Below are 19,012 nucleotides of genomic sequence, written 5' to 3'. Positions count from 1 at the left end.
TCATTTCATTAACAGGCAGCTGGTGGTCCTGGTTCTAACAGTTCTGATGATTAGATGTTTTTGTTCTTGCTATCTACTGTTAGGCAGCTACCACATTATCTAGAGCAGAGCAAAGCATTTCTTTATTGGAAGCAGATGTATGATAATTATATTCACAATTATTCCTACAGTCTGCGACGACTTAATGCAAGTTTTTAATTTTGGCCCTCTGTGAGTTTGAGTTTGACACCCCTGGGATAGAGTGTCTTCACTCAGATGTTTGCAGGAAAGTGGACACAAGAAGAAAAGCAAACTACAGAAGACGGTCAACTGAGGTAATGAAACCAACCTTGTAATTCATATAAAATATTTTGGCCTGTTGATTCATTCTAGAAATGCTCTAAGCAAGATATCAACTATGGTTTTGACTTTGCTTTTCTTGGATGTCCAGCATCTGGAATTTATTTAAATTTGTTGAATACAAAAATAATTCATCCCACAAAGATCCAATTTATTATTTTGGCCCCAAAAGATGTTAAATTTAATGTCCTAAGATAAAATGAATGTAAAACGTAAAAAAAGGCAAATCTGTCCAAATGTACTATGCAAATCTATGTACATTAACTTATTCTAACAGTGAATTGTAAACATAATATATTTTGCTGTTGCTCAATTCTTACGATGAAATAATAATTTCTAATGTGTGGGGTGAAATGTAGTGACTTGAGTTTTAAATAAGGAAAAAAAATAGAAAGTACACCGCTCTACAATGTTTTCCTCTGATATATTTGCTTTATATAAGTGGTGAAAGTGATAGTCTTTCCAGTATTTGATCAACTGTCAGACTTATTGAACGGTCCACTCTGCTGAAATGTGCTCTCAGACCATACTGGAGCCACTCTGCAAAAACTGGGGAAAAAAAAAGAAATCACTGTGATTGCCAAGCCGGTTCAGTGCCAAAGTATTAGAAATGTGAGAAAGGCCTATTGTGTATTGTGAGCTACTGTGAAAACGTTCTTACAGCATTAAGGAAAGGGATGTTTACCACTGACAGCCCAAATCCCAGGGCCATTGGAAAGAAAGACCTATAAATAGAAAGTTAGTGATTAGTATACAGTTGGTCCTTAAGCACTTTATTCCATGATGTGAAAACATTTGATCATTAACTTTTATCTCCTCATAATTTGTTATTGTTTGAAATTTACCTGAATAATACGATGAAGCCATAACCCTCCACAAGCATACCAATAACTGGCCAACGGCACAGCACCAGGGACACACCTCCAAGAAAGAAAAACGAGCCTCGGAACTTATGTTTTTGGAAAAAGAAGTGAGATGTCCTTGTGAACCCAATGATGAATGTTAAACCTGTCAAAAACAAAATCTGCAGGGATAATATTCAAGAAAAAAAACTCCAGTTGTTATCTGTACATAAACTTTACCTTACAGAAAGTATGAAAAAAAAAACTACTTACATTCCCAAAGGCCAGCAGGACAGAATCAAAGTACAGCAAGACACCAAAGAGCAGAAAAAATAAACCAAATCCCACTAGACCAATTCCTATCTCTGGAAGACAAATACACATATAAATTATGAACATTAAATATTTGGCAAGTTTATTCATGGATCATATTCTTGACAGTGTGATAAAATTGGCAATTCATGATAACATAACACACATTTCAAGCATGAAAAAAATGACTTGAAGTAGCTCTCATGGATGATTTTATAGTGACCATCACTGAAGCTGAAAAACTCCAATGCCACCCTCTCTTCCAGTATTAAAGCCCATTAAATCTTGACCCAAGTGACTCCTACAACTGCAACAACACTTTGTCTCAGGGGAATGCAAATGTTTCCCCATGTCTATTTGTTTCAGCAAACCAAATGGCACTGATTGCAAGGGACCTAATCTGATCATAAGAATTAGTCCATCCATCCATTTTCAGAGCCGCTTATCCTCACAAGAGTCACGGGAGTGCTGAAACCTATACCAAATATCTTCGGGGAGAAGACGAAGTACACCCTGAACTGGTTCCAATCACAGGGCTCATAGAAATAAACAAGCATTCACACTCACAATCACAACGTATGTCTATTTAGAATCTCCAATTAATGTTTTTTGGATGTGGGATTAAACCGGAGTGCGCAGAGAAAGCCCATGCAGGCACAGGGAGTACATGCAAACTCCACACAGGCGGGGCCAGGATTTGAACCCTGGTCCTCAGAACTGTGAGGCACACGGTCTAACCAGTTATTACACTGTGCCATCAAGAAATACTTTATTCATTATTATGAATAATTCTATGCAATATTATACACTAATTTTTAATTTATACAAATTGACAGACAGTACAGTTGTTTAATTGTCTTGCATGAATTATATGTACAGTATATGGCGGGAGATTGGGCGCAGAGTGAATTGCTCCAAACGCACATCCAGGGAGAGTTTTGAAGAGTCCAGGATGTATTAGATGGTCTAACCAAGACACTGATAAGGCACAAATTCATAATTAGAAATAAAATTATATGGGTTATTATGAATGCCAGTGTCTCAGTTGTCTTCTTTCACTCTCTCCTCTTCTGCTTCTCCTTTAGCACAAATAACCCAGCAAGTGACCTCATCTCACTTAGTTAAATGAGAACGTGTCATATATTAAGTAGGAATGCAAAAAGTATGAATAAAAATAGCTGTGAAAGACATGAATGCACATATCCTTCTTATGCCTCAGCTTTGTAGAGTTTAAATGAGTCCTGAAACAACTTACAACGAAACGTTTGTAAACGCTTCCAAGCCCAGAGGTAGTGACTTTCTCATAGTACAGGGCCATAACGCTACATCCAATCAACATTCAGACCTGATGTCAGCCCATGCCATCCAACCTCAAGATTTTGGTTGGTTAACCTCAAATGCTGTATTTTCAATCAAATAGGTCAAAGTTGCCCTAAAAAAAGACCCATTTTCTGACCCTGTCAATGAACCTCCCTATCCAAGAAATGTTTTTAGATGCCTGAACTCCAGATGCTGCTTTTCCAGTATATCTTTGAACTCATGTGTTCACGTCCGGATCCAAGTCATGAATGGCAAACCCATAGCTTTTTAAAAAAGTGTGTGATAAACTCATCCAAGAGCAGGAAAAAGTAACTGGCTGGAGCTAGATCAGTTTAGTCTTGCTAAGCCCTAGCCACTGAGTTTGACGGATGAGATTGAAATACATTTTTCCTTGATGTACAAGTTGAGGACCATAAAATAGCCATAAATATCTGAATACATTTTAAAATAAATACATAAATATAAACCCAATTAAATATATCAAATATTGAAATGATTAAAGATAATGAAGTAATTAAATATTCTTCTTCTATTCATTTCGGCTTTTCCCATTAGCGTCACCCCAGCGTGTCATCTTTTTCCATCTAAGCATATCTCCTGGATCTTCCTCTTTAACACCAACTGCCCTCATGTTTTCCCTCACAACATCCATCAACTTTCTCTTTGGTCTTCCTCTCGCTCATTTGCCTGGCAGCTCCATCCTCACCACCCTTAGACCAATATACTCAATCTCTCGCCTCTGGACATGTCTCTTGACCCTTGTCTCCAAAACATCCAACTTTGGCTGTCCCTCTAATGAGCTCATTTCTAATCTTATCCAACCTGCTCACTCCTAGAGAGAACCTCAACATCTTCATTTCTGCCACCTCCAGTTCTGCTTCCTATTGTCTCTAATCTGTACATCATGGCCGGCCTCACCACTGTTTTATAAACTTTCCCCTTCATCCTAGCAGAGACTCTTCTGTTACATAACATACCAGACACCTTTCGCCAGCTGTTTCAACCTGCTTGGACCAATTTCTTCACTTCCTTTCCACACTCACCATTGCTCTGGATTGGTGACCCCAAGTATTTGAAGTCATCCACCCTCGCTATCTCTTCTCCCTGGACCCTCACTCATCCCCCTCCACTCCTCTCATTCATGCACATATATTCTGTTTTACTTTGGCTAATGTTCATTCCTCTCCTTTCCAGTGCATCCCTCCATCTTTCTAATTCACTCATCCACCTGCTCCCTCCTTTCACTGCATATCACAATATTATCTGCGAACACCATGGTCCAGGAGGATTCCAAGCTAACCTCATCTGTCAGCCCATCTATTACAACAGCAAACAGGAAGGGGCTCAGAGCTAATCCCTGATGCAGTCCCACCTCCACCTAAAATTCTTCTGTCACACCCACGGAACACCTCACCCCTGTCATGCTGCCCTCATACTTGTCCTGTACTGTTCTCAAATATTTCTCCGCCACACCAGACTTCCCTATGCAGTACCACAGTTCCTCTCTTGGTACTCTGTCATAGGCATTCTCTAGATCCAAAAGGACACAATGTAGGTCTTTCTGACCTTCTCTGTACTCTCCCACAAGCATCCTTTAGGCAAAAAAGGCATCTGAGGTATTCTTTCTAGACTTGAAACCATACTGTTGCTTGCAGATACTTACTTCTGTCCTGACTCGTACACCAAGATGGCACCTATCAGTGTGACAGACTTTGGCACGTTCTCCCTGGTACTGTTTGTATTTTTCTGTTTTTCAAGTTCACAAGAGAGGAGTTGATAACTATCAAAGATTCTTCTCCAGACTTTTTTTCATCAACACTTGACAATTCGCTGAATCTTACTCCGGAGTTGCTAGTCAGTGTGCTCTTCAAATCCTCCCGATGAAGAAGGATGCGAGCCGGTACACAAGTCTGGCTGTTAAATGGGGGGACATTGTCGAACGCTTCCAACGATCCATCTTACGAACCTAGGCTCCCTAGCCAATAAAGTGGATGAACTACAGATTCTGATTCAGACCTGCAAAGACTTTGGACATTCTACGGCTCTGTGCTTCACAGAGACTTAGCTTTGTGGACGAGTGCCCGACGCTGCCATCACACTCCCCGGCTTCAACCTCCATCGTGTGGACTGTGTCGCTGAGCTACAACGGAAAACAAAAGGTGGTGGAATATGCTTTTATATCAACGAGAAATGTGTACGGACGATACACAGCTCAGCACACACTGCAGCTCGCTTTTAGAGTCGTTATTTTTTAACTGTAAGCCATTTTATTCTCCATGTGACTTCACATCTTTCATCTTAGCCAGTGTTTACATTCTGCCTCAAGCTACCATGAACGCAGCACTGCTAACGTTCGTCGAGCAGATAAACGAGATTGAGAAAAAACACCCAGATTCACTGCTCATTATCCTAGGAGATTTAACCACAGCTAAACTTAACCACGAATTCCCTAAATGTAAGCAGCACATTAAATGTCCACCAAGGGCAAATAACACTCTAGACCATTGTTATACAGCCATCAAAAGTGCATATTGTGAAATTCATTCCGCATCCATTGGCTCCTCTAATCACTGCTTGCTGTACTTAATACCTACATCCAGGCAACCATTTAAATGTGCGAAGCCTTTAGTAAAATCAGTTAAAAAGTGGACCAACTAGGCCAAATTAAACTTCAGAGCTGCTTTGACTGTCCAGACTGGAGTTTCTTTGAAAATTCAGCGCGCAGCTTAGATGAACAGATGAAGATTGTTACCGCAAATGTCAGTTTCTGTGAGGAGATGTGTGTTCCAACAAAATCCTTTTGCATGTTCAATAACAACAAGCCAGAGTTTTCAGCCAGCCTTAAGCAACTCGGCCAGGCAAAAGAGATTGCATAATGCAGTGAGAACAGGGCCTTCTACAATCGCACTAGAAATGATCTGAATAAAGAAATTAACATTGAAAAAAGAGACCCTGTAGTTAAACTGGAAAAAACATCTCAGTGCAAATGACTCCAAATCAGTTTGGCACAGTCTACAATTGCTCACTAACTACAAGCTACATTCACCCCCGGTAGAAAACAGGAGCGGGGTAGCCAATGACTTCAATGGCTTTTACTGCAGATTCTAAGTAGACATTTCCACACTACGCACCAAAGATGGACCACCTTCCAATCCACCTTCATCTCCACCTTTTAGCATCCATGAAGGGGACGTTAGAAAGATCTTCAAACAAAAAAAGATCAACAAAGCACCAGACCCAGACCTTGTGTCCCCATCCTGCCTCAAAGTCTGCTCAGACCAACTTGCTTCTGTCTTTGCAAAAATTTTCAACAGGTCTCTAGAACTGTGTAAAGTACCAGCCTGCTCAGAACCTGTCCCCTAAAAAAGCAGCAGTCTCAGGTCTTAATAAATACAGGCCCGTTGCCTTGAAATCTGTGGTCATTAAGTCCTTTAAACGCCTTTTGCTGGGCCACCTCAAGAGGGTCACATGTCCCCAACTGGACCCAATGCAGTTTGCCTATTGAGCTAACTGGTCCACAGATGACGCCGTTAACATGGGTCTGCACTTCATCCTTCAACATCTTGACAGCGAGGGTCCCTATGCGAGGATCCTGTTTGTGGACTTCAGCTCTGCGTTTAACACCATCATCCCTGAACTCCTCTCTCCAAACTTCTCCAGCTCATCATCTCGCCATCTCCTGGTGGATTTGCAACTTCCTGATGCCCAGAACACAGCAGGTGAAGCTAGGGGAGACCACCTAATCCAAACGCACAATCAGCACAGGGGCACCCCAAGGTTGTGTCCTCTCCCTTCTGCTCTTCTCGCTCCTCGACACCAACGACTGCACCTTGTGGCATCCAACTGTCAAACTCCTGATGTTCGCAGATGACACCACGGTCATCGGCCTCTTCAAAGACAGTGACGAGTCTGTGTATCGACAGGAAGTGGTGAGACTGTGCAGATGATTGTGGACTTCAGGAGGCAACCTTCGCTAAACCTGCCCCTTACACTGTCCAACTGTCTCATGTCAACCATTGCAACCTTCAAGTTCTTGGGATTTACAGTCTCAGAGGACTTGAAATGGGGGACGAACCTCAACTCCATCCTCAAAAAAGCCCAGCAAACGATGTACGTCTTGCGGCTTCTGAGGAAGCACTGCCTGTCAGCTGTGACAGTTCTACACAGCACTCATACAATCAGTACTGTGTACCTCCATCACAGTCTGATTTGGGGCTGTGACAAAAAAAGGCAAACTCAGACTGCAATGGACAATCAAATCCACTGAACGGATTGTCGGCACCAGGCTACCCACTATCGAGGACTTGCACCCAACGCGAACTAGGTCCAGAGATGGCAGGATCCTTTCGGATGCTCCACATCCTGGCCACCAGCTGGCAATTAAGTCATTAAATTCTTGATCAGCAAACCTACAATTTTTCTGCCTTGTGCCGTGTTAGGATACTCACTCACATTCTGCTTGTCCAATCAAATTTGGCATTAGTAATATACAGTGAAGAAAACACGTTTTTAAACACCCTGCTATATTGCAAGTTCTCCCATTGGAAGACTTGTTGGTGGAATTGAGGAGCTCTTCAAAGTATTCTCCCCACCAACTCATAACATCCCAAGTTGACATCAGCAGCGCCCCATCCCCACTCTACAGTGTTGATGGTACACTGCTTCCCCGTCCTGAGATGCCGAACGGTGGACCAGAATTCCCTCGAAGCCATGCTGATGTCGTTATCCATGGCCTCACCAAACTCCTCCCACACCTGGGTTTTTGTCTCGGTCACCACCAAAGCTGCACTCCGCTTGGCCAGCTGGTACCTCTCAGCTGCATCAGGAGTCCCACAAGCTAAAAATGCCTGATAGGACTCCTTCTTCAATTTGACAGCATCCCTCACTGTTTGTGTCCACCAACATGTCTGTGGGTTACCACTACGACAGGCACCAACCAATCTATGGCCACCGCTCCGGTTGGGCGCATCAGCAATCAAGACGCGGAACATCGTCCAATCGGACTCAATGTCCCCCGCCTCCTCTGGGATGTGAGCAAAGTTCTTTCGGAGGTGGGAGTTTAAATTCCTTCTGACAGGGTAATCTGCCAGCCGTTCCCAGCAGACCCTTTGGGCCTGCCACGTCGGACTGACATCTTCCCCCACCATCGGAGCCAACTCACTACTACGTGGTGATCAGTTGACAGCTCCACCCCTCTCTTCACACAAGAGTCCAAGACATGTGGTCGCAAATCCGATGACACAACCACAAAGTCGATCATCGGACTACGACCTCAGGTGTCCTTGTGCCAGGTGGACATGTGGACACCCTGATGCCTGAACGTGGTGTTTGTTATGGACAATCTGTGATGAGCACAGAAGTCCAGTAACAGAACACCACTCGGGTTCTGATCGGGGCCTGGGGGTGTTCCTCCCAATCAGTCCCAGTCCCCTAGTAGAATAATGGAGTCCCCAGAGGGGGCACTCTCCAGCATTCCCTCTAAGGACTCCAAAAAGGGTGGGTACTCTGAACTGCTGTTTGGTGCATAAGCACAAAAAACAGTCAGGACACGTCCCCATACCTGAAGGCAGAGGGAGGCTACCCTCTCATCCACCGGGGTAAACCCCAACGAACAGGCCCCGAGCAATAAGGGGGGCAATAAGTATACCCACACCTGCTCAGCGTCTCTCCCCGTGGGCAACTCCACAGTGGAACAAAGTCCAACCCCTCTCAAGAGGAGTGGTACCAGATCCCATGCGGTACGTAGAGGCCCAGCCGAGCCCCATGGGTTCAGACCCATCCACCAGGCACTAGCCTTCGAGCTCCACCTCGTGTTCTGGCTCCAGAGGGGGGCCTCGGTGACTCGCGTCCGGGCAAGGGAAACCAAGATCCAATATTTTCGCTCATCATAGGGGTTTTAGAGTAATGCTTTGTCTGGCCTCTCACCTAGGACCTTTTTGCCATGGGTGACCCTCCCAGGGGCACGAAGCCCCGAGACAACATAGCTCCTAGGATCATCGAGAAACACAAATGCCTCCACCACCATAAGGTGACGGCTCGATGAGGGGTATGAAAAACAACTTGAAAAAAAAATTCTTATAAACTCTCTTTTAAATGGCAACTGCCAGTAATTCAAATTCTCATATCAATAAAAGGAATTTTCAAAGTGAAATTTTGTGGGCTACGCCTTCACCATTATTTAGCTATCGTACCCATTTATCTATTTAATATAGGATTATGTATGATCCAGGACAAATGTATTTTGGCGTTTAGAATCATGCCACTAGTCTGCCCACTACACACACATTGAATTGTCAATTTGTTCTCATGCTGGATTTTATAATGAAAAAGAAAGACGAAGAACAAACAGAACTGTGGGAATACTTACTCTGAAACTCAGTAATGGCAACCATGGTAATCCTTTTTATGGTTTCTCTTCGAATTTTGTCGGTCTTGCTTTGCTGACAGAGTGCTTTCGTTTTCGTCTGACCTTTGAGTGCTGACTCTATCAGTATGTGAAATGAAGATTAACTAGAAACACGCAGTCAACCTGTCACTATCTTTAGATATTTTTGTCTGTGCTTGGTGCTTCTTTTAATCTTTGTTGTCTGATATCTTGTTTCTCACCACCACTTGTGCTGTAACTGCAATAATATATATATTTTTTGAAAAAATAACGGTGCACTATATTTTGGAGATAACTGACACAAAACTAAAATAGCAAATAACCCACATTATTATTGCAAGGGCTCAGAAATATTAACACCAGATTTGGCAATGTACCGTCCTGTTTTCAGATAAGATAACATACAGAATATGATTTTGGAATTCTCTGCAGGAAACCCACTAGAAATCCAACGAAGCATTTTTGAAAGTGCTGATCCTTGTGGGTGAGCTATCCTAGCTGTCTTTAAGCAAAAGATGGGGCACACCCTGAACTTGTCAGGAGCATATCGCAAGGCACTTGTATACAAACAGCGATTCACATTCCCACCCATGGACAATTTAGAGGACTCAATGAACTTAATATGCATGTTTTATGGAATGTACAGTGGGAGAAAATGGTTTACCTGGAGATAATCCACACTAAGCAGGTTTCACCTCAGCACTGTCAGAGTTATTGGCAATAAATCACCTCTTTCTCAAAGGGTTAGTCTTATGTTCATACATATGTACTGTGCAGTCATTTTATCCATCCATTATCCACCCATTATCAAAATCGCTTATCCTCACAAGGGTCACGGAAGAGCTGGAGCCTATCCCAGATATCTTCGGGTGAAAGGCAGACTTCAACCTCAACTGGTCGACAGGGCAGTTACAGGGCAGGTATCAAGACCATCACTGAGCGGGACTCGATCCCATGCTGCCCGCAACAAAGTCAGGTGTGTTTACTCCTACACCATCAGTGACTATGTATGACTGCATACATGCATATATGACTAATTTCAAACAAGACATATCATATTTTATTCTTCAAAAGACTGAGTTCCAAAGCATATGAAAAGAGACTTTATTTGAATACATTCAATTTATTGCAAGGTTTTCTAAAAGCAAGCATATTGTCTCGATTCGATCATTTGCATAGTTTCCAGCAGTTTGTACAGTTTTCCCTCAAAGTAGTAATTCATTTTTTACAGGAAATAGAAAGACAACCGTAGCGGCAAATACCATATAAAACAGACAATTATTATTTAACAATTGGTCCAAAACACATACGCTCTCTTTTCACCCACGAGTGTGACAAATGCTACCAGTATTTAAAAGCCCTCGCTGGGCGATACCATCTTAACACGTCAGATTCCATTTGCTGAAAAATATCCATGTTCAATCCAAGAAAGCAACAAAATTAAAACAAAGGTTTTGTTGATGAAAAGTGTCAGAATTACATCTTGTTAAAATATTTTCATGCAAAAATATAAGTACTGCCACTTCTGAGCATATCCCCTTCCCTAAAAGAAAATTAAATGAAAAAAAATTGAAAATCTAATAAGTCTTTATGTTTTTACTTAGTGAGGAGCATTAACTGCTTGTATCATAAAATTAATTTTCCCTCATTTTGTAACATTTACTTGAAATATGGTTTTACAAAGACAGCCCACATGGACATGGAGGTGCAAGAAAAGGAAAATGCAATGGGTGGTGAGTCACAAGGAAAAAAGGCGCATGTTTAAAAGTTCAAATTAATTTTATCATTGTTTTTTCCTGCCCTATAAAAGTAGTTTGGAGTACAGTAATACTTAGTAGTATATTAACTATATTTCGTATCAATATTAACACATACTAACATGGCTGTGAAGTAACCACACATCTGCAATTAAGTAGCAGCTTAACACACACAGACACACACAAAAACAACACACTTAATTCAACAATGCATATGAAATCCGTGTACATCTTTAAAAAAAAAATACTAATCAAGAATTTCTGGAATTTATTTGTTTTGGTTGGTCCTCTTAAAGCAATAAAGCTCCAACCAGTCACGCCACTGTGCTGCCGAATGTGAACATGCAAATAAAAACAAAAGATCAAATGTTCAAACTTTTCAGATGGCATTGCATGTTTGAAGGAAAGTCAACCATTTTTTTATTAGACAGTATTTTGTAGATACTGTAATTTGAGAGTTCCACCTCTCAGGACACTTCTATTTTCACTGAACGTGTGTGTAGCTCACTACTTTTCAACACACATATCCAACTTTCTAAGTGTACAATATATGGGTATACAACCAGTGGGTTAATTTCTTGAGCAGTATTATACATAAGTACAGTATGTTTTAATAAATATGTGGATGAGATGCACATAATGAGCAATTGAGTTTTGTTTGTTTTTGTTTAAGGATTTTACGTATTGCCTTGATCTCATCGTTGTGTCTTGTGTTTTTTGCTTATGGAAATGGCAACAAATGGCAAAGGTTTAGTTTTTGGAGTTGTGGTCTAGTCAGATTTAAAAGAGATTTTAAAGTTCTGCTACTGGTCAATGAATCACTAAATGGTTTCGGTCATGAATCCATGAAAGAAATGCTTATAGAGTACAAACCCAGTAGAGCTCTGAGACCGACAGGCTCAGGTCAAATACTGGAGTGTACAGTCTAAGGCAAACATGGTGAAGCAGAGCATTTAGCTTTGGTGCTGCAAAAAAATTAAATAAGTTGCCAACAGAGGTGATGTCAGCCCCAAGTTTGAATGTTTTTAAATCCAGATTGAAAACGCTTCCAATTTCTCATGCTTTTTAGAGTGTTTCCACTATTAATGGTATTTCTTGCACTGAAGGCTGCTTTTAATTTAACTTTTATTTTTTCATTTTTATATATATTTTATTGTAATTTTATCACTTTTTTCCCATTTTAAATGTTTTATTTATTTGTATTCAAGTCATTTTACTCATGCAAGTACATAGAGCTTCCTTGTGTATGAAATGTGCTGCACAAATAAATTTGCTCTGCTTTGCTAAAACTAATGTATCTGGACAACAAAAATGTTTAATTTCCTTGCATGTTTTGGCAAATAATTTTGGTCGGAAGAGAAATACTTTTTTTTTTTTTTCAAGGAGACAAAGCGCATGGCGCAATTAACTGTGAATACCCCTGCTGCATGTGCAACCCTATTCTTTTAGCTAACACTACCGGTCAACATGTTGGCCAGGAAAAAAAAAAAAAAAAAACATGTTAAATGTCTTTGCGTCTCTTGAAAGGCTTTATATAAATTTAACATTTTTATTAATCAAGTCCAAAATGTTACGGCGGGATATGATCTGGTATCACCAATTAAACAGAGTATTTTTTTTGACTGAAAGGCTTTTGATCCATCAGTAGTCAGGAACTCAATCGGTCTCTTTTTGCTCTCATTGAGGATGTGAAGTTTCAGTTAGCTCTTTAAAACCCAGAACAGGTCATTATCATCATGTTTTAAGGTAAATTGTTCAAGAATCCAACCTTAGTTTGCTAACTTACTTTCTTCTTCTTCTTCTTTTACTTTCAGCTTGTCCCGTTAGGGGTCGCCACAGCATCTCATCTTAGATGAACGCATATTTGTTCATCATCAGTAATTTCTACTTTGTCCTGAGCTAAATTATGTTGACATACTACACATTTTGAAGCACAACATACTGGATATTACACTTAAGAGCCCCGGTAATGTCCCAGGGAACATACATTATGTACTGGCCATTGGTTTGTAGGTTACATCACAGGATGAAATTAATGTTGTAGAGTTGATGTTTAGTTTGTGTCTCTTCCTTTAAAGGTGAGGTGCTTTGTTCCATTGTTGGGATGTTGACAAATTGGATCAGGTACTTAAAAAATGAATGTCATTTTGTTTGAGGTATCCTTCATTGTCAATTCCACACAGTAAGTCCTCAAAAAGATGCTCCATCAAACTTGACAGCAGACAGGGCTTGAGCTGTAGGAAGCAATAGGTAAAAAAAAATAAACAATGGAAAGAAATACATTTTTAGATGACCTCTGTGTCCATTGGTACTAGGGTTTGACATAATTTGAATTTGAACGACTCCAGTTCCAATTCTGTTTCAGAACAATTCTCACTTCTGAATCTTATAGGTGACAGGTTCAAAATATTTAGTAAGTTTTAAATAAGGGGTGTTCATAGCATAACCTTTTTTTTTTTTTTTTGGCAGTCCACAGCATAGAGTAAATCTACATTTTACACGGCTCATGCCATCTGCCTGATTTTTACTGCAGTACTAACTTTTGACACAGAGTGGAAAAAGAAGAGTTAAGAAGTCTGGCTTCCTTGTTTTCAACCAATCACACATCATTCAGTGTTGCCGCTGGCCATGATCTTCCGATTGTTTTTTTTCCCCACCTTTTCAGGTCTTTTTGCAGATGCTTTACATTTTAGTAGTATTGGCACGAACCAGTTCATGGCTGGTTAACAACCTGTGCATAATAACTGTAGTAAAAGACCTTTTTGACACTTTTTACATTGTTTCATGCATTGCACTCTATCTTTACCTGTGTTGAAAGGTAGATAATTATTTTATAATTTTACGAGGAAATTAAATTATGGAAAAAGGAGGAGGACCGTGGTTGCGCCAGTATACAATGCCACGAGGAAGCTGATGGGTGGAGTTGTGGCTGCACCATCCAAAGGTCTCGCTCAGGACACCATTCAAGCTAGCACTGCCGCTGACTTGCAGTATGAGACTACGCAATCAGCTGTTGTGGCATTATGTGAATCCAGTCCGGTTTTACATAAAGACCTCTTTTGACAGATCGTCATAGCTGCTGTATAACAATGTTGACAAACCTACGGAGCAAACCCACGGGTAGCACCATTTATGGGGAACTTTTTGGTGTCCTTCAAGTCTTGCAGCTGAGCTCAACTAAGCTGAGAATGGAACAAATCATTTCATTGATTCAATTAGCATGTTCACTCAAAATATTTTTTTCAGTTGAATGAGTTGTTCGTGAACCACAGTACTATTCTGAGTCTACTGCTGTGACCCCCCCCCACCCCCCAAAAAATAAAGAAAAAAAAACGGTTGTTAGTAAAAAAAACAGACACCAATACAATAAAATTCAGGGCACTTTCACTGCTCATGCACACACGACGCTAACCCAATGTAGAGTATGTGTACCCCTGTTTATTGTGTCAAATAAATTAAAGGTGTGAATTTGGTGGTCAGTTGCTTTCTTCAACTTTTTTAATTTTGGGGGGCCTTTGAAGAAAAGATTTGGACATCCAGAATATAAATGAAAAAGAAGTATTTTATGAATTTAAGTATGATTTTCTCATAGGGTCATTCATCAGTATGAATTTAAAAACCATCCATCCATCCATCCATTTTCTTTGCAGCTTATCCTGACGAGGGTCGTGGGGAGTGCTGGAGTCTATCCCAGCTGTCAACGGGCGGGAGGCAGGGTACACCCTGAACTGGTTGCCAGCCAATAGTAGGGCACATTGAGACAAAGAGTAAACAGTAAACTTACAATCACACCTGGCAGCAATTTAGTGTCCAATTAATGTTGCATGTTTTTGGGATGTGGGAGGAAACCGGAGTGCCCGGAGAAAACCCATGCAGGCACAGGGAGAACATGCAAACTCCACACAGGCGGGGCTGGGATTGAAGCCAGATCCTCAGAACTGCGAGGCCAACACTTTACCAGGTGATCCACCGTGCCGCCCAATCAAAACCATTAAAATTAATTATTTGTATTCATTTTCGGTCGACACGGGTATTGGTTACACTTTTACAAGAGTTATTTTTGAAAAACAAATTTTTCTGCATGTGCAAATCTGATGTAAACTGATCGATCCAAGGCACAAGGCAGGGTTGCATCAGACAGGGCATCCAGCTTAAACTTTACCAAAGAAATACTAGCCTTCATCTAAAGAATCCCATACCAGATCAGTCATGGCCTAGGTTAACAATGTCCATCCCCAGCACCATTAACTTACAGGGCATTGGTGCAAAATTCATCTACTGTTGGTCGAAGATGAAGGAGAGGAGGAAAGTGGTTTCATTGGCAGAAGAAGATGAATCCACAGAACCTACAACTGAGGGGAGGGACTTTGCATATTGGGACTATGAAAAGAAAAGCTCTGGAGTTAGTTGACATGATGATTAAGAGAATGGTTGCTATATTGTGCATCCAAGAGACCAGGTGGAAAGGTAGTAAGGCTAGAAGTTTAAGAGCAGAGTTTAAATTATTTTACCACGGAGTAGATGGAAGAGAAATTGAGTAGGGTTTATTTTAAAGGAAGACCTGGCGAAGAAAGTCTTGGACGGGAAAAAAGTATCAGATTGAGTGATGAGCCTGAAATTTGAAATTGAGGGGGTTATGTATAATGTGATTAGTGGCGATGGCCCACAGGTAGAATGTGACCTGGTGTTGAAAGAGAAGTTTTTGAAGGAAGTAGATGAATTAGTTCTGAGCATCCCAGACATAGAGAGAGAGTTGTGATTGGTGCAGATTGTAATGGACATGTTAGTGAAGCCATAGTGATAAATTCAGTATCCAGGAAAGGAACTTTGAGAAACAGATGGTGGTGGAATTTGCAAAAAGGATGGAAATGGTTGTTGTGAACACCTTTTTCCAGAAGAGATAATATAGGGTGACCAACAAAAGTCGTGGTAGAAGCTCGTAGGTGGATTATATTTTGTTCAGACGTAATCTCAAGGAGGTTACTGACTATGAAGTAGTGGTATGGGAGAGTGTAGCTAGACAGCATAGGAAGGTGGTGTGTTGGATGAATCTGGTGGTGGAGAGGAAGATTAAATACACAAAGGTAGAGCAGGGAACAAGGTGATGGAAACTGAGAAAGGAAGAGTGTTGTGCAGCTTTCCATAAACAGGTGAGACAGGTTCTCAGTGGAGGTGAGGAGCTCCCGGAAGAGTGGATTAGTGCAACCAAGGTGATCAGAGAGAGAAGCAGGGGTGTACTTAGTGCATTTGCTGGTAAAATTGTGATTGAACCTCACAGTACATTAAATCATACAAGAAAGGAAGTTAGCTAAGAAGTAGTGGGACACTGAGGGGGTCAAGGAGAAAGGAATACATTGCGATACGACGTAAAGCAAATGTAGAGGTGGAAAAGGCTAAATAAGTGGATTATGACAACATGTACACTAGCTTGGACACTAAAGGAGTAGAAAAGGATCTCAACAGATTGGTCAGACAATGGTGTGAAAGTGTGCTGCTGCTCATTCTTAAGAACAAAGGTAATGTTGCAGAGCTGTATGATAAAGAGAGGGATAATATAATGTCTTTAGTTAAAAGATTTGTATATTTCATGAGATAAATATGCTAGTTAAAAAGTTAAATACATGTTTATTTCATGATGCGATGTGTTAAAATGTTTTAAAAGAAAAAAACATCAGAGTGACACATCTTGACCTGTGAGGATCATTCAGTTTCTATGCGGAGAGAGTGCTCCGTATGACTAAAAGGGATCTTTGACGTATCTCCCATGAAAATATGAGCATGGTGAACGATAAGTCAAACAACAACTCATAACTACACTGAATGTGTTCTAAACGTTTGAACCCTGGGAAAGTATCGTCTTTGTAAGTATTGTATGTTCACGGAAATTAGGTTGAGGTCACAATTATATTTGTTATTTGAAAGCTCGATGTAAACGAGTGTTTGTCGATCCAGGTTGATGTTGATACAGCTATTGTTGTGTTTAGCATAAATAAGATAGCAACTTGTACTTTGCATAATGCCACACAGTGCACAGTGAAATATTTTTCTGTATCTTTCAGTTACATTTATTATTCATTTACGCAAGAGACCTGAATAAAAGTGTAGCGCCGGAGAAAAGGAGTCGGAGGCGGAGTGTCGGACACAGGAACAGAACTTGCTTTATTGTTCGACATCACCAAACTACTCGCATAACGGCGGGAACTCTGTTAACCTTTCCTCCGGAAGCGCAACAACAAAAACAGTCCGTGCGGAACCCCGCACCCCAACTCGAGGTCCCGCGGGTGAATTATGTAAACACCACACAAGCCCCCCCAGAATTCACCCATAGTCAAAATCCTTGTGCCGTGGAGGGATGATGACCCGACCCCGGCGAGTGTGCACTGTAGGGGCTGATGGGGGCGGGGCCGCACTGTCCATTGAGTCACGGGACAAGGGCTCAGGCGGGGTCAAGGGTACCCCGGCGGGCGCAGGGGCACAGGGCAAAGGGGGACGACCCCGACGCGGGGGGAGGGCCAACCCCAAAGGCTGGGCAATGTCCAGGTGCGCGGTTTTGACCCTGTCCACGGAAACAGTCTCGGGTCTGCCGCCAATGTCCACGAGCAGGCTCTTATCCCCGTGCTCCAGGACCCTGAACGGCCCGTCGTATGGGGGGCGGAGAGGTCCACGGTGGGCGTTATGACGAACAAACACAAAATCCGCAGAGCGCAGGTGACGGGGCAGCCGGGCAGCTGGGGTGCCATGTTGCGACGTGGGAACCGGCGCGAACCCTTTTGCGGCCTCCAGCAGGGAGGACCGTTGCCTGGCTGCGGACCAGGGCGCTGTGGCGTCCGGGATGAATTCGCCGGGGACCCGCAGTGGCTGGCCGTAGACGAGTTCGGCGGATGAGGACAACAGGTCCTCCTTGGGGGCGCACCTGAGGCCGAGCATGACCCACGGGAGCTTATCCAACCACTTGCCGTCCGTCAAGCCGGCACGCAGGGCTGCTTTCATGGAGCGGTGGAACCGCTCACAAAGACCGTTCGCCTTGGGGTGATAGGCGGTAGTGCGGTGCAGCTTGACCCCCAAACTCTCAGCGACCGCGTTCCAGAGTTCAGAGGTAAACTGAGGGCCACGATCTGAAGAAAGGTCGCACGGTGTCCCGAAGCGTGCAACCCACGTGCCGATGAACGCCCGGGCCACGTCTGACGACGTTGTCGAGGAGAGTGGAACGGCTTCGGGCCAGCGGGTCGTCCTGTCCACCATGGTGAGCAAGTAGGTGAATCCGTGCGAGGGAGGAAGTGGACCTACCAAGTCAACGTTGACGTGGTCAAACCTCCTCTCGGGGACAGCAAAGGGCTCCAAGGGGGCTTTTGTGTGGCGATGCACATTAGCCCGCTGACAGGCCACGCACGAGTCGACCCAGGCCTGCACATCTTTCTTGAGACCGCGCCACACGAACTTCTGGGCCACCAGCCTCACGGACGGTTTCCTTCCGGGGTGGGAGAGGTTGTGGACCGCCTCGAAAACGGCTCTTCGCCAGTTTGCAGGGACCAGCGGCCGAGGCTGGTCAGCCGAGAGGTCGCACAGCAACCTGACGCCCGAGTCACCAACCGCGACTTCCTCCAGGCGCAAACCCGTGTCAGAAGTCTTGAGGGCCTGCACCCCGTGGTCCGAGGCCTGGTCTGGGCTCATGCAGGAGTAGTCAAGACCCAGATGCACAGTGCCGACGATCGCCCTGGAGAGGCAGTCCGCGACCACATTGGATTTGCCGGCGATGTGTTGGATGTCCGTAGTGTACTCAGAGATGAACGACAGTTGGCGTTGCTGGCGGGCGGACCACGGCTCGGCCACCTTGGACATGGCGAAAGTGAGGGGTTTATGGTCCACATATGCCGTGAACTCACGGCCTTCCAATAGGGAGCGGAAGTGGCGGATCGCCAGCCAGAGGCCGAGGAGCTCTCTATCGAACGTGCTGTATTTGCGCTCCCTGGGGACCAGCTGACGGCTGAAAAAGGCAAGCGGTTGCCAGACGCCGCCGACCCACTGTTCGAATACGGCTCCAACAGCGTAGTCCGATG

At 43.0% G+C, this 19,012-nt stretch overlaps 2 protein-coding genes across 4 annotated transcripts in view; both read right to left on the bottom strand.

The window, feature by feature from the left end:
* Positions 1-433: 433 nt before the first annotated feature.
* On the bottom strand, positions 434-9,258 carry golt1a (golgi transport 1A). The gene is made up of 5 exons (XM_061833021.1): positions 9,181-9,258; positions 1,455-1,546; positions 1,185-1,363; positions 1,001-1,064; positions 434-888 (listed from the first exon to the last, which is right to left on the bottom strand). The coding sequence occupies exons 1-5, from the start codon at positions 9,203-9,205 to the stop codon at positions 859-861; spliced, it is 390 nt and encodes a 129-aa protein (XP_061689005.1). The 5' UTR covers positions 9,206-9,258; the 3' UTR covers positions 434-858.
* A 1,034-nt stretch (positions 9,259-10,292) lies between these two features.
* Positions 10,293-19,012, bottom strand: part of plekha6 (pleckstrin homology domain containing, family A member 6) — a 94,209-nt gene continuing 85,489 nt past the window's right edge. For all 3 annotated transcript variants that reach the window (XM_061833243.1, XM_061833240.1, XM_061833251.1), the window contains one exon: positions 10,293-13,189. The gene's annotated coding sequence lies outside the window, so the exon portion shown is untranslated. The remainder of the gene's footprint in view (positions 13,190-19,012) is intronic.

This window comes from Syngnathoides biaculeatus, chromosome 10 (genome assembly GCF_019802595.1).
Source record: "Syngnathoides biaculeatus isolate LvHL_M chromosome 10, ASM1980259v1, whole genome shotgun sequence".
Lineage (NCBI taxonomy): Eukaryota > Metazoa > Chordata > Actinopteri > Syngnathiformes > Syngnathidae > Syngnathoides > Syngnathoides biaculeatus.
Note: the sequence above shows the minus strand (reverse complement) of the source record. Positions and strands in the feature narration are given on the sequence as shown.

What these genes read in the sequence shown, in the direction of transcription:
- golt1a (XM_061833021.1), bottom strand. Translation starts at nt 9,205, where the DNA reads ATGGTTGCCATTACTGAGTTTCAGA. An exon ending in TCCTGCTGGCCTTTGGGAAT is followed by an intron (nt 1,364 to 1,454) that starts GTAAGTAGTTTT and finishes TTATCCCTGCAG; the next exon opens with ATTTTGTTTTTGACAGGTTT. An exon ending in GGCTTCATCGTATTATTCAG is followed by an intron (nt 1,065 to 1,184) that starts GTAAATTTCAAA and finishes TTCTATTTATAG; the next exon opens with GTCTTTCTTTCCAATGGCCC.